This window comes from Lutra lutra, chromosome 13, assembly GCF_902655055.1.
Source record: "Lutra lutra chromosome 13, mLutLut1.2, whole genome shotgun sequence".
NCBI classification, from domain to species: domain Eukaryota; kingdom Metazoa; phylum Chordata; class Mammalia; order Carnivora; family Mustelidae; genus Lutra; species Lutra lutra.
Genome location: NC_062290.1, coordinates 5710770 through 5736928, shown reverse-complemented (window position 1 = coordinate 5736928; position 26159 = coordinate 5710770). Strand labels below are relative to the sequence as shown.

The window sequence follows — 26159 nt, the reverse complement described above, 5'->3', positions numbered from 1 at the left end:
TCTCTCTCAAATAAATAATAAAATCTTAGAGATTTGAAAGAGGGAGCATCTCAGCTGAATCCAAGTCTATTAAACTTTATTGAGGCTAAAGAGAATTTCATACTCTCTACCAGATTTTTAAGGTAGTATCATCCTCAGTATTTTTCCAAGTTTTTTTTTTTTTAATTAAAATATGTGATATTCTGAGAATGTGAGAATTCTTACTTGGGAAGAAAATGTCATAACCAAGTCAATGGACATCTCACTATTCATTTGTGTTATGCAGTATTTTGGATTGCAGCTGAAATGAGTCAGTAGAAAAGTCAAAGAAGAGTTCAGTGTATCAATTTAAAATTAGAAAGAAAGCGAGAAGGAGGAGGAGAAGAAAGAAGGAGAAAGAGAGGGAAGCACCTAGAAGTCCAACAGTGGGGAATGCATAAGTAAATTATGCCATCACCTTCTGGGTGAGTCACGTGATTTCTGCGTGGCTCATCCACTGATCTGGAGTTACCAGTAGAAGAGTTTTCTTAGTCTTCACCTGGAATTTGCTAACTTAATCTGGTTCCCAAAGATGACAGGATCACAGGGATCCAGAGCATTCTTAAAAGGTGTAACTGGTGATAGGAAGTTCTTCTAATGACAAAGCAACTGAAGTTTCATTATGTCGAGGAACTTTGAGGAAGTCCTCAAAATCCACGTATTAAAAATATATTTCCTATTATAGACGCACCTACTTTCTAGAATAAAAATCAAAGCTTTGTGACCTGTCATTATATTTTGTATATATTGTAGAATTATATCAAGTTATGTCAAGAGGTTCCCTCATCTTGTAAAAAACTTTTTATCAGAGGGAGGAACCTGATGGCAGAATTTAAGGTGTCTGTATCCTGAAGATAAAACTCTCTGAAATCCTTATGGTAATTTACTTTACAACGTCTGAAGTTGGGTTGTTTTAAACCTTTGTTTTTAAAAATATGAGATGTTGGGAACTCCTGGGTGGCTCAGTCAGTTAAGCATCTGCCTTTGACTCAATTCATGATCTCAGAGTCCTGGAATCAGGCTCCACATAAGGCTCTCTGCTCAGCGGGGAGCCTGCTTCTCCCTCTGTCTGCTGCTCCCGTGGTTTGTGCTCTCTGACAAATAAATATATAAATCTTAAAAATAGGGGATGATGTTTGCTTTAATCTTTGAAGCTTTTCTTTTTAAAAGCTGATTTACAAGAAACCGAACGGTAAGTTTCAGTTTCGGTTTCACGTTTTTTTCCAAGAGTGCAGAATCCACTAATTTCCCCACTGGAAAGCGGGGCAGCCCAGAGGGAAGTAACTAACCCTAACGCGGATTGACGGGCCTGGGCGGAGGGTGGGTGGGAGGGGCGGCGGAGACCTCGGCCCCTCCTCTTGCCTGCTCATTAGTGTGCCTCGCTCGCTGGCAGCAGCCCCACCGCCCGGCAGCCCCACCGCCCGGCAGCCCCACCGCCCGGCAGCCCCGCCGCGGGGACAGAGCGTGCTGAGCCCACGAGCCCGCCGCCAGTCCCTCCGCCAGCAGGTAGGGAGCATCCTTCCCTCCAGAGGTGCCTCTGGCCATCTCGGGTGGCACTTTACTTAATTTTTTAAAAGATGTTACTTATTTATTTGATAGAGATTGCAAGTGGGCAGAGAGGCAGGCAGAGACAGAGGAGGAAGCAGGCTCGCCGGTGAGCAGAGAGCCCCAGGCGGGGCTCGATCCCAGGAGGCTGGGATCATGACCTGAGCTGAAGGCAGAGGCTTTAACCAACTGAGCCACCAGGCGCCCCTCGGGTGGCAATTTAAAAAGCAGCTGGTCTGAAGTCCTTTTCTTTGGGTGGAAGAGAAGAGAAGGACCAGGCAAAGCGCGATGGTTTGACGAGGCTGTAGAGCTGATACCTGTATAGACTAATAGGAACAGCTAAGAGGTTTGACCTTTCGTAGGGCAGGGGGGAGGTAGGGATTCGGTTTTGCTTAATACCAGTTTTGTAAGTATATGTTTCTATGCGTTCAAGAATATGGCCCTGGGGTAGGTAGCTGGTTCTAGCCGGAAATTCCTAGGCTGGAGGTCGGACACCTGGGTCCTCGTCCACCCTCAGCTGCTCCCTAGCAGTATGCTCTGAGTAAGTCATCACACCGGCAGCATCTCTTAAGGCTCCCCTCTACTGTAAGAGCGAGCCAGGATACCCCAACGGGAGCTCTTTGCTCTGTTTGCTCTGAGGACCTTCAGGAGTCCTGATGGAGAAATACCATGGTCTTTTTGTCTCATAATACAGGGAGTGTTTCAAGTATCATTGTTTCACCTTGTTTGCACCTAAAAAAAAAAAAAAAAAAAAATGCCTTGTGTGATTTTTCTATGGATCTTTTTTTTTTTTTTAAGATTTTATTTTAGAGAGAGGGAGACCACAGAGAAAGAGTGAGAGGGAGAAGCAGACTCCCCACTGAGCAGAGAGCCCAGTGAGGGACTTGATCCCAGGTCCCTGAGATCATGACCTGAGCTGAAAGCAGACACTTAACCAACTGAGCCACCCAGGTACCTCTCTATGGATTAAATAGTCTTCTAAAATGTGATAAATATTTTTTAAATGGCTGCATTCCATGGTACAAAATTAATACCCCATGCTAGGCATAAAGATTATTTATAGTGGTTAAGTGTCTTAGCCATTCAGTGAACATCATTGCTTGTAAATCTCTGGGACATTACTGATTATTTCCTTCAGATAAACTCTTTTAAGTTTAACTACTTAGGTGAAGAGTTTGAATATTTTAAAGGTCTTTCGATTCATATTGGAAATCACCTTTAAGAAAGAGCTCCGTTTACATTGCCCACAGTTTTTAAGAACTATGATAGTTTAGTTGGGTTTAGTTGGGTTTAATAGATCATTCTCTTGATCTATTAATGTGGTGGGTTTTCATCTTGGAGATACGTTGTTGAACTCTAGGAATTTTTTTTTGGAAAATTAAATTATAGTTTTTATAAAACTATAAGTATAAATAAAAGGAAAAGGAAACCCTAAACCAATAGCTATCAAGACATTTCTTGCTCCTACTTTTGAGAATGGAAGCTTGAATTCTTTTCCTGTCATTTCCTCCTACCTTGCTACCCTTGGGAGATACAGAAGTACTACAGGTTCCATAGTGCTATACTGAGTTCCCCAGGGGCAAACCTGCTTCCCCATTCTTCATTTCTTCCCTAGTCCACATTTCCTTGCTCTTCGAATGCTCTTGTTTGGGAATCCAGATATACCATCATATAGTTTCTTACTTGAAGATGTCAGTGTTCTCTTAGACCAACTGCCCTGATGTGGGGATGATGTAGGGAGCACGGTTACTCACATGGTCTCTGTCCTTCTTTTTTCCTCCCACTAATGACAGCTGTACTCCAAGGGAAGGAAACCTTGGGAAAAGGTGGTATCATGAGGAATTAGGTAAATATCAACTCTAACCCATCAGAGTCCAGTAAACTTTTCAACCAAATTCATTTTAAGGATAGGAAGTCTACCAGAGTATGCCATAAACATTGGGAAAACGAATTTTAACCCATGAGTGGGTTTCATTTCCCTTTGTGTTCAGCAGTTCTTTGCTTGGGTATCTTAGAGGTTATCTTAAGTTTTCTTTTGCCCAATAAGTGTATTTCTGTTTATAATATTACAGTTGTTGGGTTTTTTTTTGGTTGTGGTGAAATCAACTCTTGCCCAAGCAAAGGTCATGGAGATAGCTTCTGCAGACTCATTTCAACAATCTTCATGTTCTTACAGGCCTGCATGAGAACAGAAAGGAGAGAAATAGGAATTATGCACCTAATGCTAACAAGAGAATGATGATTACTTTACTTTATTGTTCTTTATTTTTACCTGCATATGTGTATATGAACATGAATGGTTCAAACAGATTGATAAGAAACTAATAAGATAAACAGGGTGAAAAATGATGAAATAATTCACAAAAGAACCAAAATAATCAACAAACCCATGAAAAATTCAAATTATAACTTTTCAATAATCAAATTAGAAAAAATATTTTTAAAACCATACCCAGTAAAGATACAGTATAACTTGTACCAGTTATCTACATGTGTCAAGAACCAGGAAGATGGTCTTTCTTCTTGATTAAAAATTCTACTTGGGGAATCAGTTCTTAGGGCCTGGCCTGCAACGTGGCACACCATAGGCACTTAAATATTTGCTGAATACACAAATATCTATGATATTTTTAAAATTGGGAACAATCTTAAACCTAACAGTAGGGGAACTAAACATTATAGGAACTCCAAAATATTTATGAATATCATTTGGTAGAATGGAAAACATATTGATATAGTCAATGAGAAAAATGAGTGTTAAATGTATGATAAGGTTATGATTGTTTTTACAAAGATTCATAGGGAGAAAGACTAGAAGAAAAATGTGTACTGGAATGCTCACAGTGGTTGCAAGGTTGCTCAACCTTGGCACTGTTGACAATGAGGCCTAGATAAGTCTCTGCTGTGGTGGCTGTCCTGCGCATTGTAGATGGTTAGCAACAGCATTCCTGGCCTTCACCACTAGGAAGTAGCAGTCCTTGCCACCACCCCACTGCATTTTGACAACCAAAAATATTTCTAGGCATTAGGAAATGTTTCCTGGGCTAAAGTAATGGAATAGTCAGTGATTTTTCCCTTCTTTTTTCATTTTCTATATTGTGTTTATATTAAATAATGAAGAAAAACATAAAAATAAACTAATACTATTACTCTGCCTCATCTCTGATGTGTGAGTTTCTAGGGTTCTTTCCATTCTTCTATTCTGTCTCCTAAACGTTCCGCAGCTTAGCAAGGTGAAATGGTTCACTAAATTTGTTTTTGTTTTTTCTAAGAAGAGGAAAACATACCCATTTATTTGAAAATATGGACATGGAAAAACACCAAAGAAATCATTAACAATCTCATCTCCCTTTTTTTTCCTTTTTCTCCCATCCTTTCTTCCTTTGAAATTTTATTTTAAAAATGGGGTGCCTGGGTGGCTCAGTCAGATGGGTGCCAGCCTCGGTTTAGGCTCAGGTCATAATCTGAGGGTCATGGGATTGAGCTTCATGTGGGGATCCTCGCTCAGCATGGAGGTTGCTTGGGATTCTCTCTCTCCATCTCCCTCTGCCTTTCTCTTGCTATCTCTCTCATAAATAAAGAAATCTTTAAAAAGATACAAAAAAGTGAAAGCCTGTTTATTGTCCCTCTGATTTCACTCCTCGAGACAATCACTATCAGTATGTTGGTATGGATTTTTCTGAACATTCCCTATGTCTAAACACACAGATTTTTCTCTTTTTTTTTTTTAAACTGAGGTAGATTTCTGCTACATGTACAGCTCTACAACTTACTTTCTACATCTTTGCAAAATGAATACAATTCTGTCCTTAGTGGTATTACATTGTAGGACTGTCACAACATTTAACTAGTTAGGCTATCTGGAATATTCCCAGTTTGTGGCTAAGATTAGCAATGTCATCACATCACATGTATTGTTTACGTATATGTTTTTGTTTTTGTAGGATACATTTCTAGGAGAGAAAGTGAAAGCTTGTATGTCATATACATTTAAAATTTTAATGGAGATTACCAAATTGCTTTCCAAAAAATGTTATATAACTTCACATTCCTACCACCAGGGAGTGAGAAAACCCATTTGTTCATATCCTTACGAGCACTAAATATTAGGAATCTTTATAATTTTGGTTAAGCTAATAAGTGAAAAATAGTACCTAATGTTTTAAACTTAAGCTTTTTTAAAAATTGTTGATATTGAGCATCTTTCTTTTTGTTTTCATTTTTTAAATTTTATTTTTTTCAGTGTTCCAAAATTCATTGTTTATGCACCACACCCAGTGCTCCATGCAATACGTGCCCTCCACAATACCCACCACTGGACTCACCCGCCCCCCCCACCCACAAAACCCTCAATTTGTCTCTCAGAGTCCACAGTCTCTCATGGTTTGTCTCCCCCTCTGATTTCCCCCAACTCACTTCTCCTCTCCATCTCCCAATGTCCTCTGTGTTATTCCTTATGCTCCACAAGTGAGTGAAACCATATGATAATTGACTCTCTCTGCTTGACTCATTTCACTCAGCATAATCTCTTCCAGTCCCATCTGTGAGCATCCTTCCTGATGTGTAGATGTCATTTATATTTCTTACTCTCTGAACTGTGTGCTAGAACATTTTGCTTGTTTTCTGTTGAGTTGTGTGTGGTTTTCTTACTGATTTTTTGGAACTATTTAACTGATCATTGGTGAGTTTTTGTATGTATACAAGAGGACAAAGAGACCTTAAGAGGGAAAACTGACTTCTCAAAGTGTGTAAACATATGTATAACACAAGAGGGAAAGTGTATTAAGAAATAAATTTGCTGAAATGCAGTACAAATCTTCTTTATTTACTCCCCTACTTGAATATAAGGTCCAAAATGAGAGTGATTTTTCTTTCTTGTTCACTGCTATATTCCTAGTACCTAAAATAGTGCCTGGGACAGAACAGTTGTTCAATCAGTGTTTGCCAAATTAAATAATTGGTAGAATTTCACGCAGAGTGACAAAATGAAGAATAGAATCTTGGCGGATTCTAGCCCTAAAAGAGTGGGTGTAAGTCATTCACATCTTAGTATGAATTGGTCAAATTCAACTGTTTCTCCCTCTCATTCCTGCTACTAGTAGAATCAGTTTATTGAGAGAATAGGATTTATAACTTGGAATAAGCGAAAGACAGAAGAGGAGATTTCTGAAGGATGGCACCTGCAAGAAAAGTGGCATAGTTGGGATGGTGATACGGAAGGCTTGAGTAGTCAAGGACAGAATGAAAATGTTCAGGGTCTAGGGTGGAAGAAAAAGCTTTGAAAGGTGAGAGATGTGGAGGTCAGGTTGTCCTTGAATTGAAATTTTGCACAGGGCAGGTTTGGATTTCTAGATATGTTATACTGCAGAAAAAAACATGAAATAGTTGAGAGGATTTTAGTATAATATTTTATTCTTAGCCTGTTTCGAGTGTTCATTATAAGTTTTTTTCAGGCCTTGCAATTACATTTAAAGATTCTCATCACTGTAACTTTTTTCCATTTGGCTTTATAGGACTGTAGGATATTAAGTAAAGGTATTAAACTTCTAAATTCCATGCTGCATTTTCACACTTACATATCAGTCATTTTTTTGGTTATCTGAAGGCTATTTATTTAGAACTGCCAGGACCCATAATGTCTGGGTGCTCAATTATTGAATAAAGCATTTTTGTTTTTATATTTTCTATAATTAGGTCACTCCAGAAAAATGAGGATATTTAGTGTCTTTGCATTTATGGCCCACTGCCATTTGCTGAAAGGTAAGACACCAAATCCTTTCGTTAGGTTCTATATTTTAACCATAAGTTAAAAACTGTAATTTAATAATAATTTAATTTAAGATGAATAATAATTTAAGATGAATGTAATTTTTTTTTTGTAGGAAGAATGTTCTGTTTTTCTTTCTGTATCTCATAAACCCATTATATTGGACAAAGATAGAGGCAATATGGTCAAACTGAAAGTAGGAAAATTAACCCATTATCTATTTATCTATTACGTGTTATCCATTTCCCAGGGATAATTACTGAAACTATCTGTAAATTTTTTGAGGAGTTTCCCAACTTCTGAAAATTGGTCGTCTTTCTCTACAGCATTTACGATCGCAGTTTCCAAGGAACTGTATGTGGTGGAGTACGGCGGCAATGTGACCATGGAGTGCAAATTCCCAATAGAAAAACAGTTAAACCTGCTTGCACTAATCGTCTACTGGGAAATGGAGGATAAGAAAATTATCCAGTTTGTGAACGGGAAAGAAGACCTGCAAGTTCAGCACAGCAGCTACAGCCAGAGGGCCCAGCTGCTGAAGGACCAGCTCTTCTTGGGCAAGGCCGCGCTTCAGATCACAGACGTGAAGTTGCAGGATGCGGGGGTTTACTGCTGTTTGATTGGCTATGGCGGTGCTGACTACAAGCGGATTACTTTGAAAGTTCATGGTAAGGATGCATACAGGTGAAGAGGCCCAATCTTTATGAGCACTTTTCCCTCTTGGAGATCCACCTTGCTCTCCACAGTGGCAGTCTGCTCATTCATTCATTCACAGGCTCCTCCAATGAGCATTTCTCAAACACTTCCTCTTTGGCAGCCCCTGGAGATCCAGAGCCAGACATGGTAGAGGCATGTTCCACAGTATGTTCTGTTCTCCTAAAAATAAATTCCTGGTCTTTACATTTTTATTATTATGATACATGTACTTGCAAACCATTCAGACACTGTGGAAGGGAATAACATGAATTACAAGAGTGTCCTTCTCCCTTCACTGCCATCTTCCATGGCATGTCAAGATAGTAGCCACTGTTTCTGTGTCCTGCCAGGAAATTTTTTAATCATCTATAATTTTTTTTTAAATTTATTAAGTCTGCCATCATTTTCCTTCTTTTATACCTCTCTATGTCAACTCCAAATTAATAAACTCCACTGTGAGTTTCACATTTTAAAAGACTTGAAGTCAATCTATAAAGGCAAAAAAATAATATCAAACATAAAGGAAACTATTCTTTTTTTTTTTTTAAGATTTTATTTATTTATTTGACAGAGAGAGATCACAAGTAGGCAGAGAGGCAGGCAGAGAGAGAGGAAGGGAAGCAGGCTTCCTGCTGAGCAGAGAGCCCGATGTGGGACTCAATCCCAGGACCCTGGGATCATGACCTGAGCCCACTGAGCCACCCAGGCGCCCCATAAAGGAAACTGTTCTTTAGAGACAGTATAAACTATGCTCACTGGGCATATATTCACCTTGAAAGTCTATGCTGCTGTTATCTTGGAGTGTTGTAGAAGAACTGTGAGTGTCAAATTCCCGAGTACTGACCCACAAATATGTCATCAGGTCACCTGCATTCAAAATTTTGTGTTGCCACTAGATAAGAAAAGGAAAACACCTTAGCTGATCCCCTCTACTTTCACTGTTAAGATTCATAGAATTGAGAGATGAAAGGATCCCAAGTAAGAGCAGCTAATCCAAACTCCCAAAGAACAGAAATCCCCCCAAGGGACCTTCTGCTCACATACTTTCCACAATGACACCCGTCACTTGGACCTCCCTTCCATAGCCTTTTGAAATTATTTTCTGATACTGAGCTAGTATCTGCCCTCTCTAGTCACAGTTCTGAGATTATCTGCCAGCTTCTTTCATTTACATGATGACCTTTTAGTGTGTGACAATCCAGTCATTACTCCTTGTTCTTTCATTCCTGGTCTAACTACCTTCAGTCTGAAGGTCAGTATTACAAGTAGACGTTTACATTCATCGTAAAGGGATAAATGATCATTGTAAACTCAATCCAAATAATATAGCAACTGGGAGAAATGCATCTATTTTTATGGCACATTACTGGGTTTCTGATTCTGGATCAGTTAATGCTTCTGTGGTCACGATGTCCCTTGTCTTGGGAAGTTGATTTAATTTTCATTTTATTTTGCCATATACTTCTCCAGAACAGTGATATTTACGAAAGCAAGCTGGTGAGATCCCAGTTTGGGATTTTCAACTTTTCTTCAGCCCATCAGCACACTGACTGTGTTTCATAACATTGAAGAAATTATCAGTGCTTAGTCTCATAACAGCCAGCATTGCTGGATCTGGACTGGGGAGGAAGACCGTAAGCTTGGCAGTCAGGTGAAAGGAAGAATAGAGTGTAAGTTTCCGCTTCTAGAAGAGAGGGTCTCTCATCAACCTTTGGCAAGTATGCAGAGTGGTCCGGCTGTCCTGTAACAAGGAAGAATGTTCTTTCAGGTACTCTGGTCTCTCTAATAATCCTTTGTTGATCTGTAATGTCCTTTGTTACGGTTCAACACAGTAGGAAACCTTTGGCACTGGAGGATTTTCCAAGAAGGGGTTCCTGATAGAGCAAAGCAGATGACCAGCCAGATTTGACGATCTGATTTTTGTCCATTCCGTTTTATATTATAAATTACTTAATTGGCATCCTAGTCCCAGTCCATCCTGTGGTCATTTGCAAACAGGGGTCTTGGGTGTTGAGTTGAGCTACACTGAGAATAAGCCAGCCACCAAGCTTCACTTGCATTGGGGCAGTGTCACCAATGGAAACAGCCTTCTTGTATGAACTTCACAACTCAAGGAAGTATAATTCCTGAGTCACCTCTATATGCAAATGATTTCACAGTAACACTTCTCTTCCCATCACTGCAAATATGTGGTAACACAGCTTCCCCACAGGGAGTTTACTCACCATGGGATTTTATAGGTGAAGCATTTCAAAACTGAAATGTGTTAAGACTTTAGTTTTGGATTAACTCAATTATTGTTATCACTCTGGGTATTATTGCCCCTTTCATGCTTATCAGTTTAAATATCATACTCTCAGGCATTTGACTTTCAATTAAGAATGCTGTTTTTCCGTAAACATTGAACCTAATAACGAGGAAAATGAAACACCCACTCATACTTTAAGGAACTTAAATGGGATCAGACAACTGAAAGAACAAAATTTTGCACAGTTATCCTGATGAAGCTAATTTGTTCATATGAACCAAGGATTAACTGCTATCATTCCCCACCAACCCTATCAATCCCCAGTTCACCAGCCAGCCTTCATATTTTTTCTATAGTGTTTTTCCCCATCTAATGTATCACGTAACCTGTTCATCCTCATCTAACACATACAGATGCACCTGTATTATTATTGCTCTCCTCTTTCTTATATATGTACTCCACAAAGCCAGAGATTTGGGTCTGTTTTATTTACTGCTCAATCCCTAGGAATTGGCATGCAAGAGGAGTTTGACAAGAGCACACAAAAAATATTTGTTGAATGAATGAATGAAATATTTCCTCAAATAGGATAGGGCTAAAAATTTTGAAACATGAAGAGGTTTGAAGATGTGAAAACTTATTTCCAAGTTTGTCCATGAGGCACTGCCGGTTCTTTCTGAAGACTATTACATGAGTACATTTCTTTTTTTTTTTTTTTTTTAACTTTTAATTTTTTTTTATTTTTTTTTTCAGCATAACAGTATTCATTATTTTTGCACCACACCCAGTGCTCCATGCAATCCGTGCCCTCTACAATACCCACCACCTGGTGCCCCCAACCTCCCACCCCCCACCCCTTCAAAATTCTCAGATCGTTTTTCAGAGTCCATAGTCTCACATGAGTACATTTCAATGGTAGTAGTAAGGGGAGGGGGAGCAGCTCTAGTACTTACTTACCATAGTGGAGATTAACACTCATGTAGTACTTGTTACGTGCCAGGCCCTGTCCTAACCATTTTGTCTATACTAACTCATTTAATACTCAAACGACTCTATGGGGTAGGGGCTCCATTATGTCTAAGATGTATGTTTTCACATTTTACTATCTCGCATCTAAGTGTGTCTTTCTGTAGATGGCATCTTAGATTCAATGATGTGTGTGGTGTTATTCTCATTTTATGGAGGAGTAAATTGAAGCCCAAAGAAGTTAAGTAATGTACCCAAGTTCACTCAGCCAGTAAGTGGTAAAGGCAGGTTTTGAACTCACATAGTCTAGTTCTGAAGTATGTGTCCCTAACAACCAGATTTTACTCCCCATATTTATACCTCCAGAGTGTATAAAGTGGTATATTGACTTCAAAACTACAGTGAGCTTTTCTTGGTCTTGATGTAGCCATTGGATTAGCACATGTGTGCTCTATATCTACTAAACCAGGAGTCTGCATATGTTTTTGATAACGTACTCCATCGGTAAAGCATGTTAGCTAATATGTGTGTTTGTGTGTGTATACAGTTAGAAAGGATATACTTATGCTAACGTAAAGGATATAGCATAAGAAATTGACATTTTTAAAAGGTAAAAGAAGTTGAACATCATTAACTTCATATGGTTCAACCTAATGTATTGTACCTTCTCTAAATGTATAAAGACAAATTTTTAAAGAATGAAATAAAAATGTAATCCTGTTTTAATGCCTTGCTAATTATGATGATTCACTATCATTAGCTAATAGTTTAAGGTGAAATTCATTGTTAACAAAGGTGGATGGTCTTGAAAATCTTGAGTATTGGTTTTTGTTTTTAGTTTCAAGTGTACAGTTTAGGAATTCAGCACTTCATAAAACAACGAGTGCTCATCACAAGTGCCCTTCTTAATCCACATCACCTTTTTAACCCATCCCTCCACCCACCTCCCCTCTGGTAACCATCAGTTTGTTCTCTACAGTTAAGCGTCTGTTTCTTGGTTTGCCTTCTCTCTCTTTTTTCCCTTACGCGTATTTGTTTTGTTTCTTAAATTCCAGTATGTATGAAATCATATAATATTTGACTTTTTTTTTTTACCATTTCACTTAGTATTTTACTATGTAGCTCCATCCACATCATTGCAAATAAAAAAAAAGAGCTCATTCTTTTTTATGGCTGAGTAATATTCGTGTGTGTGTGTGTGTGTGTATGCATGCGCGCGCATGCGTGTGTGTGTTTGTGTTTATATACACATACATGCCATGTTTTCTTTATCCATTCATCAGTCAATGGACAGATGGGTTGTTTCCATAATTTGGATATTGTAGGAAAACAGTGTGAAGGTTCCTCAGAAAGGTGAAAATAGAACTACCCTATGTTCCAGCAATTACACTGCTAGGCATTTAGCCAAAGGATACAAAAATACTAACCCAAAGGGATACATGCACCCCAGTGTTCATAACAGCATTGTCTACAAAACTTCCCTCTTCCCGTAAGACCCTCATGTGGCATACAAAGTGAGGCCCAGTGTCAATTAGTAAAGTTGATAGAGCTTAGATTATTTCTTAATTATTATGATAAAAATTTATATGTAAGTGGAAGCTCTGATATTTTCTTCCTGTATTGCAACACATGCGTCCTACTTTAGAGACTAGAATAGTGGATATCTGACCAATGAGTAGAACAACTCCACTCATTTATTGGATCCTGAGAAGCATACCACATTTATACATATGCTTAGACATAAAACAACACTCTCCTTTATTATTCTGTTAAAAATGATAAGAGTAAAAAAGCTAACATTTTACCTTTAGTACTTCACCATTATCTGTGATTTTAGTCTTGTAAACTAAATTCCCCAGAAATAAAGCCCTGTGCTATGTGAACTAGACCCTGTTATGGTAATACTATTTCAGGAAGTATGATCAATGGATTTATTTTTTTGAAGGATTGTTGAACATAACAGATACAAGGTTGAGGACTCAAGTACTCATGAGAACCATTATTTATGTGTTTTGAAATTATAATTCTGTTGCTTTCCAGTGTTTCTATTGGTGATTTCATTGAATCAAGACCACAAAAACATCACATCATTTCATTCTTCTTTGATTCTGGCTGCCTTGTATTAAATCCCTGTGAATAGATCTTATCACAAAGCCATTGCTATACCTTTGGTAAAGGAATGGAGAGTCAAGGCTCTGTGTGGACCACTGGTGGTTACATTAAAGTATTAGGAGTAAAATAAAGATTATACCAACAGAATAATGATACATTACCATGCTTGTAATGAATAAACACGAATGAAGATCTTAGGTGATGTAAATGCATTAAATAATCTACTAAAATAGTACACTTGATATCTTAATCCTAAAAGGGTCTCAAAGCAATGAGCTAAATTTTCATCAATGACCTAAAATTTAAACTTCCTTTCTTGAGTATAATAATTATTTAGATTCAAATAGCCAGCATTAAAAGGTTCAAAAAATAGGGGCGCCTGGGTGGCTCAGTGGGTTAAGCCGCTGCCTTCGGCTCAGGTCATGATCTCGGGGTCCTGGGATCGAGTCCCGCATCGGGCTCTCTGTTCAGCAGGGAGCCTGCTTCCCTCTCTCTCTCTCTCTCTCTCTCTGCCTGCCTCTCCATCCACTTGTGATCTCTCTCTGTCAAATAAATAAATAAAATCTTTAAAAAAAAAAAAAGAAAGAAAAAGTTCAAAAAATAAGTATCATAAATGTGGTATTCTGCATGAGATCCTAGAATAGAAAAAGGACATTAAGGGAAAACTAGTGAAATGGAACAAAGTGTGAAGTTCAGCTAATAGTAATGTATTAACATTGGTTCCTTAGTTATGACAAATTCACCATGGTAGTATAAGGTGTTAACAATAGGGGGGGAATTGGGTGATAGGTAGGTGGGGGCTCTGTGCTATCTTTGCCACTTTTCTGTAAATCTAAAACTATTTTGAAGCAGAAAATAAGTTTAAACTTTAAAAAGTGTGATTCAGGAACACGTAGTAGTTTCTGTAATGATACCATACTCTTTTCATGCCTAATTTCTGATCCTTGACCCATAGTTGGAAGAGTGAATGGTACATGAAAATCAGATTTTCTGTTTATTAAATAAAGGCTAAGAAAACCATGCTGGTCAGCTGGAGAGGTTCATGTTACGAAGACAGAAATACAACAACAAAAAGAAAATATCCAGGAAGTAAAGTTAAGAAGAAAAGGGCTGGCCCTATGTAAAAACTATAAAGCTTTATGAGAAAGATACAAAGACTTGAGTAAATGGAAAGACATATTTTATATTTGGATGAAAAGACTATTGGTTTAAAGATGACAATTCTCTTTTATCTGTGCATTTGCTTGCAGCTAATAAAAATAGCAATATGATTTTCGTAGCAAGGTAGTTGTTCCTTTGAGCTAAAACATAGCCCAGCTATGAGTGGGTGAGCTGAAGCAGGACTAATAGGGGTTTCTCACTGCTGAAACATCTGAACATCAAGTTTGTTTCTCTGAGAACCCACCTGAATTGATACTTTTCCTAATGTAGATGACACCAAGTCACATATCTAGTTTTGTCCTAAGTGAAAGCCCTGACTTCTTTTTGCTCATGACCTAGCCCCATACCGCAGAATCAACCAAAGAATTTCTGTGGATCCTGTCACCTCTGAACACGAACTAATGTGTCAGGCTGAGGGTTACCCTGAGGCTGAAGTCATCTGGACAAGCAGCGACCATCAAGTCCTGAGTGGCAAAACCACCATCACTAATTCCAACGGGGAAGAGAAGCTTTTCAATGTGACCAGCACGCTGAGAATCAACACAACAGCTAATGAGATTTTCTATTGCACTTTTCGAAGATCAGGTCCTGAGGAAGACAGAAACAATACTGCTAAGTTGGTCATCCCAGGTAGTATTCTGAATGTCTCAATTCAAATGTACCTCCTACTGTCCTTTGGCCTCTAGCATGTTGCCTTTTCATTGTAGGCATCCATCATTCATTAAATAAGTGAATGCATGCATAACACTATACTTACAAAAAGCTTCCTCATCTGCACTCATCCAAGTCTTATTGCTGTTTAATAAACATTCAGCAAATATTTACTGAATATGCCCTATGTGCCAGGCATCAGGGGCTCATAGAAGAGTAAGACACTGTTCACACTTTCCAGGAAACAGATAAGAAACAGGTAAGGCAATCCCATCCCATGTAGAAAATGCTTTTGTGGCTAAGGGACCTGGGGGCAGCTCAGGCAGTGTTGCAGGAATCCAGATCCCAGCACATCAGAGCTGCTCTTTTCTTTCCAGGGTTTCTGTGGTAGCCAGCAAATGGAACGTACCCCATCCATCCACCCCAACCCCAAGATAATCTATGGCATTTCAACACAAAGCAGTCTGTCTGCTTAGTGCATGAGACATAAGGTTGTGGTCCCTGCCTAAGCTGCTCAACTTCTGCGTGTTTCACTTTCCCTAATTATAACAGTTATGAAAGTTATAAGCTATTGGGCAAGGTTACTGTAGGGGTGAGTGAGCTACAGTGTATGAATATGATTTGAGGCTCTTCCCAGCACAGACTCAATTATTTCTTTTTCTTACTACCCTACAGGAGTGGGTACGGTGGGATGCAGAGTCTGATGAGAGGCTGAGACCTTTGGAGAAAGTGGAGCAAGAGAGCATGATGTTAACATGAACCCAGGGGTGTTCTGAGAAGCACTTCTCATGCCCCCCACTTCTAGTAGAGGTTGCCAGTTTAGCTTCAGCTACTTCAGAAAAAAACATTAAAGACCTCAGGTGGAAAATTCAACCAACAGGAAAGGGCAATACAAGATTGTCCCATGAATGAAAAGAGAGGGAAAAAAAAAAAGTTGAGAAACTTAAAGAGATGCTCTTACTGGGTTATGAGTCACTTTGGTAGGGGCTGCGTTTGTGGGTTCCTGCCATTTAAAAGTTGCTTTATGACAACTTATCTGAGGGAAGACTTAGGGTAATTCACCAAAATGCTTGGGGTCTGTTTCCTCATCTATCACCAAGGATTTTTTTTTTTTTTAATTGCATGACTAACTGAACTTATTTTGAGATCGAAATAGATATAAAAGGCTTTGTATGGGGCGCCTGGGTGGCTCAGTGGGTTAAGCCGCTGCCTTCGGCTCAGGTCATGATCCCAGGTCCTGGGTTCAAGCCCCACATCGGGCTTTCTGCTCAGCAGGGAGCCTGCTTCCTCCTCTCTCTCTGCCTGCCTCTCTGCCTACTTGTGATTTCTCTCTGTCAAATAAATAAATAAAATCTTTAAAAAAAAAAAAGGCTTTGTAAAATGTAAGCTACTAGAGAAAGGTTGACCACTGTTGTGGCTTTAAAGCTTTCTGAATGAGGTCGTCAGGGATCATGACTAATGGAAGGACAGTTAGCAAGCAGTCTCTGAATATCATGTGCCAGGGGACCCTTTTCTTCCTTCATGGACCCACAGACAGACTGGTGGGAAGTACCCAGGATCAGATGTCCCAAGATGTTCAAACTGAGAAAGAAAAGACAGTGAGCAATGGCCCTCAACCGTGGCCACACACACCAGGAGGTAGAAGCTCCTGGGCAGTGCCAGTTGGCCTTCCTGTTCCATCTTTACCATGTACAACAGGCGCTAGCTTCTAGGTAAAAGAATACAAGGGAGGTCACCGAGTCTCATAGTTAGTACTGAGCTCTTCACATTGGCCTCACAATAAATTTATTATCATTTCCATTTTGTAGGCAGGTGAAAGGATTTGCCTGAGATCTCAAAGCTAGTGAGTGGCAGCAGAATGTAGCCCCAGGCCCATCTGTCCAAAGCCTGGGCTGCTTCCACTTTTCTGTGCAGCTCCCATTTTCCTATAAGCGGTATCTCACCATTCCAGCCACTCACTGGTCAGGAACTGTTTGTAACCCAAAGCTAACCGAAATTCAACTTCAAGGATGATTCTTCTCTTAACCTCTTCCCATCAAAATTTCATCTTCACTTTCTTTTTGGATTCTTTTGTTTTTCAGAACCACTTCCAGTTCCATCAAATGAGAGGACTCACGTCATGGTTCTGGGAGCTGTCCTGGTGTTTCTTGGTGTAATCCTGGCAGTCATTTTCTGTCTAAAGAGAAATGGTATTTCCTTTATTGCAATGGTCTCCACTGTGCATATGGGGAAATGTATGGGGTAGCTACTTTTGTCAAGGTGGCACTTATAGGCAGAGCCAGAGATGCTCAACCTTCTGTAACATGCACCTCAGTCCCATGTAACTGGGAACTCTCCTACCCAGAATGCTAGTGATGGCCCAATCAGAAAACATGGATTTATAAAATGCTGCCTTCTTACTAGCATTCTCTTCTAGGAGCTGCTTTCAATTATGCAAAGTGGGTTTCAGCTATGCTACCATGTGAAACTGTGTCACCTCTTACTACAGTCCTGTTCATTTCACTGTCCTGCAGCATTGCTTACATTGCCAGGTGGCAGTGAACACTTGTAGCAGCATTTCCAAGGGGGTAACAGTTGGACCATAGCTGCAGGGAAACCTGGTTCGCCTTTGCAAAGTGGCACAAACACATTCCGTTGTTCGATAGCAATGACAGTAAAGCCATGCAGGATTGCTGAGTGAAGATCATGTGTATGGGAGTGAGAGGTGGGAGAATGGTATGTACAGAGGGTGGAGGAGACCAAGCATCATACAGTTTCTTTCCATCATGCAAATAACCCCAGACTTAGAGTAAGGGAGGAAAAGCTAAAATGCTTGTCAGCTTGGGTTGAACTTGAGTCTTGCATTAGTTGCACTATTTTTTTAAAGATTTTATTTTTTATTTGACAGAGAGTGAGATCACAAGTAGGCAGAGAGGCAGGCAGAGAAAGAAGGAAGCAGGCTCCCTGCTGAGCAGAGAGCCCGATACAGGACTCGATCCCAGGACCCTGATCATGACCTGAGCCAAAGGCAGAGGCTTAACTCACTGAGCCACCCAGGTGCCCCATTAGTTGCACTATTATATTGAGCTCTTTTCTGGGCACACTAAGAAATAAAATAGTTTTTTTTTTTTTTTTTTTTCTGTAGAATGGTGATGCTTTTACCATAGAGTATTTTACAAGATTTCTGGCTGAGGGTGTTATACGGTTTTCAAAATAATTTGCATGTGTTTATTTCTCAATTTGCCCACGGGAACAATTAAAACACAGGAAAATGAGTCTATTCAAATAATTTCCTCCCATTTTAAGATGATTTAAAGTAGACATTTCCACAGTACTTTGAGAGGTATAGGGGATCCAATGATGATCTGTGTGTAGAGTTATTTGAGGTCAAATAGGGAAGTGGAAGATGGGAGGGAATTCCAATGGTGGTTGAAAAATTCCCCACAGCCACTTAAGAGGATGGGTGGATCTGGGAAAGTGGTGTAATTTAGTGGAGGTCAGCTATTTCTAAAGAATAGGTATTTAACAGAACTGAGACAATTATCCAGAATAGAAGGCTCAAGGTCCAATGACGTGATGATCTTGAGATGGAGTAGATTAGTCCAAGGAAGTGACTCTTGCCAGCTTGCATTTTGAATATTTCCCCATGGAAAGTAAATAGTCATCATTAGGAATGGCTAGAAAACTAATGTATAATAAAGTGTCTCAGTGTGTTGTCTATCTTTGAGGGAAGGATGGAGAATTAAAGTATATCCTCCTAAAGAAAATCTAGGAGCATGCACCTGCCTGGCTTGGTCAGAAGGCCATGCAACTCTTGGTCTTGGGGTTGTGACTTTGAGCCCTACATCAGCTGTAGAGATTACTAAAAAAATAAGTAAACTTTAAAAATAAATGTAGGACCAAAAGCATATGCCCTAAACTGTTGAATTGACCTCAGGGGTTGAAACCCATGGAATAAATTCAGAAGTCTACCAGATTTCCTAGGGGATTAAAAATGTTTCATAGGAACTTGGAATTGAAACTTGAGTCACTATGTGGGATGTAGGGCTATGTTACAAGGGAATAGAAATGACTTTTTTTTTTTTCTCAAGGGAAAATGATGGATGTGGAAAAATGTGTCACCGGAGACAGGAACTCAAAGAAACAAAATGGTAAGAATATTAGCAGGGGTGGGGCGCCTGGGTGGCTCAGTGGGTTAAGCCGCTGCCTTCGGCTCAGGTCATGATCTCAGAATCCTGGGATTGAGCCCCGCATCGGGCTCTCTGCTCGGCGGGAGCCTGCTTCCTCCTCTCTCTCTGCCTGCCTCTCTGCCTGCTTGTGTCTCTCTCTGTCAAATAAGTAAATAAAATCTTAAAAAAAAAAAAAAAAAAGAATATTAGCAGGGGTTAGAAAGTTGAAAGAAATAGAAACAAAAAGTTAAAGTAATAACAAGGAGAAAGCTATCAGCCATAATCTCTCCTCACTTTAAAGAATGCTGGCTGTTGGAACTGCTGGCTCCTCTTTACCTCACAACTTACATAAGAACTCTTCCCACAGTCCGAGGAAATTTAGGGGTAGCCCTGGCGTGTAGACAGGTGAGCAGCTTTGGGGATGGGGGAGGAGGCAGCTTCTCTCTGCTAGATTTATAGCTCTGCATCCTAACACCTCCCTGCAAAAGGGGACCAAGTTGACTTAAGTGGGTGAGTAAGATAGATTGATAGATAGATAGATAGATGAATGAAACTTGAGCAGCAGACACTGTGCTAACTACTTCATATACATTGCCTTGTTTAATCTCCCCCCACAAAATCAAAGAGATAAATACAAGGATATTTCCTATTTTATAGTAGAGAAAACAGACGGTCAAGAAAAATATCAAATAGCCCAAGAACATACCTGGAACCCACTAGCCTGACCGTAGAACTTTACTCTTAACCTATCCATTTAAATTCATTTTACCATAAATATTTCCATTTATAAAACATCAGAAGGACCTCACCCAGCTGACTAAGAAGAAAGTTATGTTAAGATTTCTAATTCTTTTTAATGCAATTAGAGACCAAACTTCACAACAAGCCCTAATTTAAAGTAATCTAAGTAAGTTGGATGAGCCCAGGCAGGTTTCATTATGTGATCAGTTCCTCTCAACTCTTTTATAAAACTAAATAGTGAATGTTGTTCGGCGAATCCTAGGGTGACCAGCCATGTCTCTTGCTTTGCCCAGAATTAAGGAGTTTTTCAGGACATGGGACTCCCGGTTTTAAAACCAGAACAAATCTGGGCAAACCAGACAGTTGGTCACCCTTTATCATATAAAGATAATGGGACATAAATATCTGCCTCTCTCTCATTGCGAATCTGTTCTATCGTCTAGCAAGTATGAGTTATGCCTGTCGTCATCAGTCTCCAGAGATACAATTTGAAGAGACATAATCCAGCATTGAAACTCCTGATCTTAAAAGCAGGGATTCTCTGGCTGTGGTTTGAGTGTGGCAGAGCAATGCATGACCAGAGCAGCGCCATGGGCCAGGCAAGCTGCAGATGATGCAGGACTTCCAGGCCCAAGCACTCAACTGTGGAAGCTGGGAGAGAAGAGGAAGAGAACAAAGCAAGAAGGAGCAGAGCGGGTAGGCTGCAAGGTCCTTCAAAACAACTGGGAGACTCACGGGCACCTAAGGGAGAGAGAAGGGACGCTTCTGAAAGATGAGCCCCCGTGCAAATCGCCCATCGCTCATCCGAGGAAAACAAGTTGCAATTCCCTGATAATTTAATGGTCAGTTCCTGCAGAAGTGCCCTTTGCCTTCACTCAGTGTCTCTGCTTGTCGTCTGTGTGACTGAGAGTCCCAGTGTTACAACAGTATTTAAGTATGGGATTTTTATCTATTTTGAGTCTTTGGAGTCTTGTCATGTGAGTGTGGTCGTGAATGATTTCTTTTGAAGATATACTGTAGCAGAAGTTAGAATTTTGTCACGGAACTAAATTTACTGCTTAGTGAGTTGTGCATGCTCAGTAAAATGTGTAGTATTGATGAGGTACTTAGTATCCTCCACAGCTACCAGGACATAGGAAGCGTAGAGAGCAGACCCGTGGTTTATATAGGATATTACCTTGTTTAACCCACCAGTACTTTGGTTGACTCGAATAATCTTATTCTCAGACCCTAAGGTAAGATATGTTACTGCAGCATCTGTTCCATTTTAAATGTCAGCGTTAACAACTATGTGGCATCCTACACACAGAATCTCATTTAATGCCTGGGATAGCTATGTTGTGGTAAGCACTGTTATCATACCCATTTCGCAGCTGAGGGAGCAGAGAGCTAAAGTAACTCGCCTGAGTCAGTAAATAGCAGATCTCAGATTTCTACAACTGTCACTCACTGTCCTTTTAGGATATAGTCTAGAGCTGTGTTTTGCTTTAAGAAATTCATTCAGCAAACATTTAGGAAGCACCCATGTCACTAGGCCAGGCAGTGACTGAGCAAGACAAAGAACCTCTCTTTTAGTAGCTCATAGTATCATGGGGGAGACTGAAAAGGAAATTCATTATTACAGCTTAGTGCAGTAACATGACATAAGGTGTTGGAGGAGAAAGATGGCGTGAAGAGGAGAGACTAGAAAGGCTCCCTAAGGGAGGGCATGCCCTGGGCAGTACGTCAGGGTGTTCCTTTGAAGTTCAAAATACATTTTTTAAAATATTTTATTTATTTATTTGAGAGAGGGAAACAGAGAAAGAGAGAGCATGAGCAGGGGAGAGAGGCAGAGGCAGAGAGGAAAGTAGACTCCCTATTGAGCAGGGATCCCAACATGGGGCTCAATCCCAGGACTGTTCGATCACAACCCCAGCTGAAGACAGACACTTAGCCATCTGAGCCACCCAGGCACCCCCAAAAAACATTTTAATCAAACTGATTTCAGTTTATGAGGACAAGTCAGTATTTTTTTTAATTGTGGAAAATAACTCTTGAGCTCCTTTTCTATCATTGTATTTATGTTTGATTTATTTGCCTCTGCCATGCAATCTGGTGTTTATATATATGGTGTTGTTATTGTTCAGCAGTTCTCTCTTTTTTTATTTAAGTGCTGCTAAAATTTGAATTCATACCTTTCTATGATTCAAAATGCAGAAGGTCCAAGAGGAGACATTAAAAAGTCCTCATTCCATCTTCCTAGCCATCAGTTTTCCTTTCCAGAAGCAGCTGCTCTTGCCTTTTGTTCTTGTAATCTTCTAAAGATATTTGATAATATATGTAGAAACATATATAAAAGGTATATTTTTATTCACATAAATGGTAACACACTATTTGCCTGCTGTGCACTTTGCTATTTTTATTTACTGTATTATTTCTCATGGGGCTGTTGGAACAAATGTGAAGTTCCCAGAGGCCAGACACTATCTCTTATTTATGTCTAGATCAGCTTTTCCATAGCCTGTTAGTATCTTTTATGACTTAGTACATGCTAAATATGTACTTCATTGACGTTTGGATGACAAGTAATTGTTGACTGATTGCTGTATGACTGAGTTTGGATTTGGTTTATTTTGCATTCCTCATAGTGAGACCATTGGGTTCTCCAGGGTACCCTGGGTCGACCTGGTCCTAAAAAAGGCTGACTTTATTACTAATTCTATATGACAGAATCATGTCTGGAACTTCTGTTTTTTTCCTATCTGTTTTCTCTTGAGTAAAAACTAGACTTTGATATTGTATTCGCAAAATGATAGGAGTGGGTGTTGTGTTGTGTTTTGTTTTGTTTTGTTTTTTGGAAATTTCAGTAATGTACCTTGACTCCTACCTGTGCTAGAAAAGGCCATGAACTGTGCCCAAACCCCTGAGTCCTACCAGTTCTCATCACTACATAGATCTAAGATGTTGCATTTCAAAGGCTTTGAGGTTCCTATGCCTCCCAGGAGGAGGCATATTCCAGCATATTCCTGCTCTCTTGGCCATTTACCTGGGTTATGGACAAATAGAACCTTTGTTTTGTCACCTGTCAAGGCTGAGGAAACAGAATCTCCGACAGAACTCCTTCTGTTGTCTTTTTGTTCATGTTCATCTGTACAGCATCCCTTGTTTGCATGACGATATCCTTTGTGTGAAGTGTAAGGGAGGATTCTGGGTGAGCCAGAGTACACTCTATTCACTCCATTCCTAAATGTTAATGTCTCTTATGTGTTGGATTTGGAAGGCACTTTATCCCCTTGTCTTGTGTTTCACTCTAAATGGCTTGGCAGAGAGGCTATTTAGTTCTACATTTTAATTGTCATTGTTTACACTTGCATTAATTTAATAAAATATTCTTATTTATTTTGTTCCTTGGTGCACCAGCCTGTCCACTGTCTTGTTTTCTAGACTTTATAAAACAACACTCAGTGTAATGTCCCGATGGACAAAGTTCCTGGGAATATCCGCAGCTACCTTCCTAGTTCTTACCTTCACGGCTGCTGTTTATGTGGCATACTCTTAGTTCTGTGCCAATAAAAATGCTGAAAAAAAAATATTTTCTTCGAAAGAGTGTATTGGAAACTTTCCATCTTTCATACTCTATAGCTTCTTTTAGGACAATACCAAGAAAAGAGTCAAAATTGCATTGTACAAATTGAAGATCTGAGGGAGGGAGAATGAGAGAGAAGGAGTGGTCCCCAAGACGGCTCTGAGGAAACAAAGGGACTTTCCTCTCAGAGAGGACTCTTCTCAGATCAGTAAACATGGATACGCAAGCCAATGCCTATAAAGCTGGATGTGTCCCGTCTTCACATTCTCAAAAGGAAGTGAGATGTCTAGCATGAAGTCAAGGAAAGGATTAAGGCCTGGTCTTGGGGTGGGGGGGGCATAAAAAAATTTATAGTAAAAGACAAACATGAAAACGTTTGTCATTCAAAGAAGTATAGGACTCTTAATTGCTGAGTCAGCAAGCTCACTTTAAAGAGACTTGTGATCATTTCTCTGAATCAGACACTCAAAAGATGGTAACAACTATTCCTAAGAATACAGTTGGATTCTAGATGTTTTCAAAGAAAGACTGAGTATCTCTGTAGAAAAGATAATGACATGATACTTGTGCCAGCTGCTGGAATCAAAATGATAAAAATAAGTGCTGGGCAGCAGAATATCTAACCTTTCTGACAAGTCTTCCTGGCTGACTCTGGTGGCCATGGTTCTGGCTGGAATTCTGTGACATTGGAGGGGTGGGGGCCCATATTACAGGAAAAGAAGCCTGAAAATGAACTGTAAGCTTTCATTAAAGTTTTACTCCAGTCCTTTTTACAAGCATGCAACTCTCTGTTGCAAGGGGGCCAAATATATTTTTATCTAAATATTTTAGAAAACACATAAATTATTACTCTTTTAAAAGTTAGAATTCATGGGGGGTTGAGGGGGTAGGAGAAGAGTAAATGAAACAAGATGGGATTGGGAGGGAGACAAACCATAAGTGACTCTTAATCTCACAAAACAAACTGAGGGTTGATGGGGGGAGGGGGTTGGGAGAGGGGGTGGGGTTATGGATATTGGGGAGGGTATGTGCTATGGTGAGTGTTGTGAAGTGTGTAAACCTGGCGATTCGCAGACCTGTACCCCTGGGGATAAAAATATATGTTTATAAAGCTGTAAAAAAAAAAAAAAAAAAAAAAAAAAAAAAAAGAAGAAAGAAAGGATGAATACCCAAGTTTTGTAGCAACATGGACGGGACTGGAAGAGATTATGCTGAGTGAAATAAGTCAAGCAGAAAGAGTCAATTATCATATGGTTTCACTTATTTGAGGGAAATTGGAAGGGGAGGTGAACCATGAGAGACTATGGACTCTGAAAAACGATCTGAGAATTTTGTTAAGGGGTGGGGGGTGGGAGGTTGGGGGCACCAGGTGGTGGGTATTGTAGAGGGCACGGATTGCATGGAGCACTGGGTGTGGTGCAAAAATAATGAATACTGTTATGCTGAAAAAATAAAAAATTTAAAAAAAAAAAAAAAAAAAAAAAAAAAAAAAGTTAGAATTCAAAATTAACTTTTGCACTGTTGCTGTTGCTGGCCAAATTTGTGAAGACAGATACATTCTATTTTTATAATTTTTCCCTGCTCCACGTCCCCAGAGTTTCAAGGAAATTAATATAATAAGCCAAATTATCCTTATTATAATTATTTCCAGAATTATTTATATTTTAAAAGAAATTAAAGTTTGAAGAAATTTTGAACAGTTGTTAGTGGTAGGGTTTTATCACTGATAGTTGTGACAATCCCTATTTATTGAGCATGTACTCCATGCTAGACATTGGGATTACATATATTCTCTCATTTAATGCGATGGGCTTGTGATGAAATACACCAAGCAATACTTTTTATTGTAATTCTTGCTGATTATTTACTTACATCTTTCCCTCAACAGAAAAACACAAAATGGCCATTTAAAAGTAATGTTTATAAGACTTTGACATAATTTTGAATAGAGAGTAAGTGGCCAAATTGGTTGAAATGTACACTTCTTATTAATTATCATGAAGCTCATATTTTGGCTCCATTTTCCTCTGATTTATGAATGTATTGCACATTCTGTAGTATAGAAAAGTGGAATTGGATTGTCTGGAAGTTCAGAATATCCATCTCCATCCCAAGAAACCGATACACACAGATTCCTGACCTCCACACCAGTGTGGCCTCCTTGGATCACTTGCAGAAAAGGAGAGTCAAAGCTGGGGAGACGGGCAGCAGTCTGTTGTGTGGAGTGAAATCACATCCAGGCCTCAGGATTCAGTCCCTCATCAGAGCCTTTCAGGCTAGATGGCAAACCAGGGGATGATGGGGCAGGGGAGGGAAGGTTAGAAATGGTAACACCCTCTTCACTGCAAAAGGGACACCTAATATAAGGCTAGGTCTAAGACAATAGGCAGCAGCGTCTGAGTTGAAGGGGAGGTAAAAACAAGTAAATGTCTAATCTTGCATAATCTCCGTCCTGGAAACCAGCCGAAGAATCGCACACTCTCAAATTCAGTGCTTTGCAATCACTGGGATGACTACAATGGTGGTGAAATTGAGTTAGGA

General features: G+C 39.6%; 1 protein-coding gene across 4 annotated transcripts; it reads left to right on the top strand.

The window, feature by feature from the left end:
* The first annotated feature begins 1292 nt into the window (after positions 1-1292).
* On the top strand, positions 1293-23445 carry CD274 (CD274 molecule). Of its 4 annotated transcripts, none has more exons than XR_007122320.1 (7): positions 1293-1524; positions 7258-7323; positions 7657-7998; positions 14853-15143; positions 17246-17382; positions 19235-19294; positions 20497-23445. XR_007122320.1 is itself a non-coding variant. In XM_047700352.1 (7 exons), exons 2-7 carry the CDS (start codon positions 7272-7274, stop codon positions 19530-19532), a joined length of 876 nt encoding a protein of 291 aa, XP_047556308.1. In that variant the 5' UTR covers positions 1293-1524; positions 7258-7271; the 3' UTR covers positions 19533-20487. The 4 variants fall into 4 exon arrangements, 3 of the variants coding, with proteins under 3 accessions (XP_047556308.1, XP_047556306.1, XP_047556307.1); XM_047700352.1 differs by lacking the exon at positions 20497-23445 and adding an exon at positions 19528-20487 and having other exon boundaries at positions 17246-17353; positions 19235-19312; XM_047700350.1 differs by having other exon boundaries at positions 1296-1524; positions 17246-17353.
* Positions 23446-26159: the final 2714 nt, after the last annotated feature.

Bases quoted from the DNA above. Each gene is read 5' to 3' on its own strand.
- CD274 (XM_047700350.1), top strand. From the start codon at position 7,272: ATGAGGATATTTAGTGTCTTTGCATTTATGGCCCACTGCCATTTGCTG. The intron at 7,324-7,656 runs GTAAGACACCAA...CTTTCTCTACAG, and splicing joins CCACTGCCATTTGCTGAAAG to CATTTACGATCGCAGTTTCC. The intron at 17,354-19,234 runs GTATTTCCTTTA...TTTTTTCTCAAG, and splicing joins TTTCTGTCTAAAGAGAAATG to GGAAAATGATGGATGTGGAA.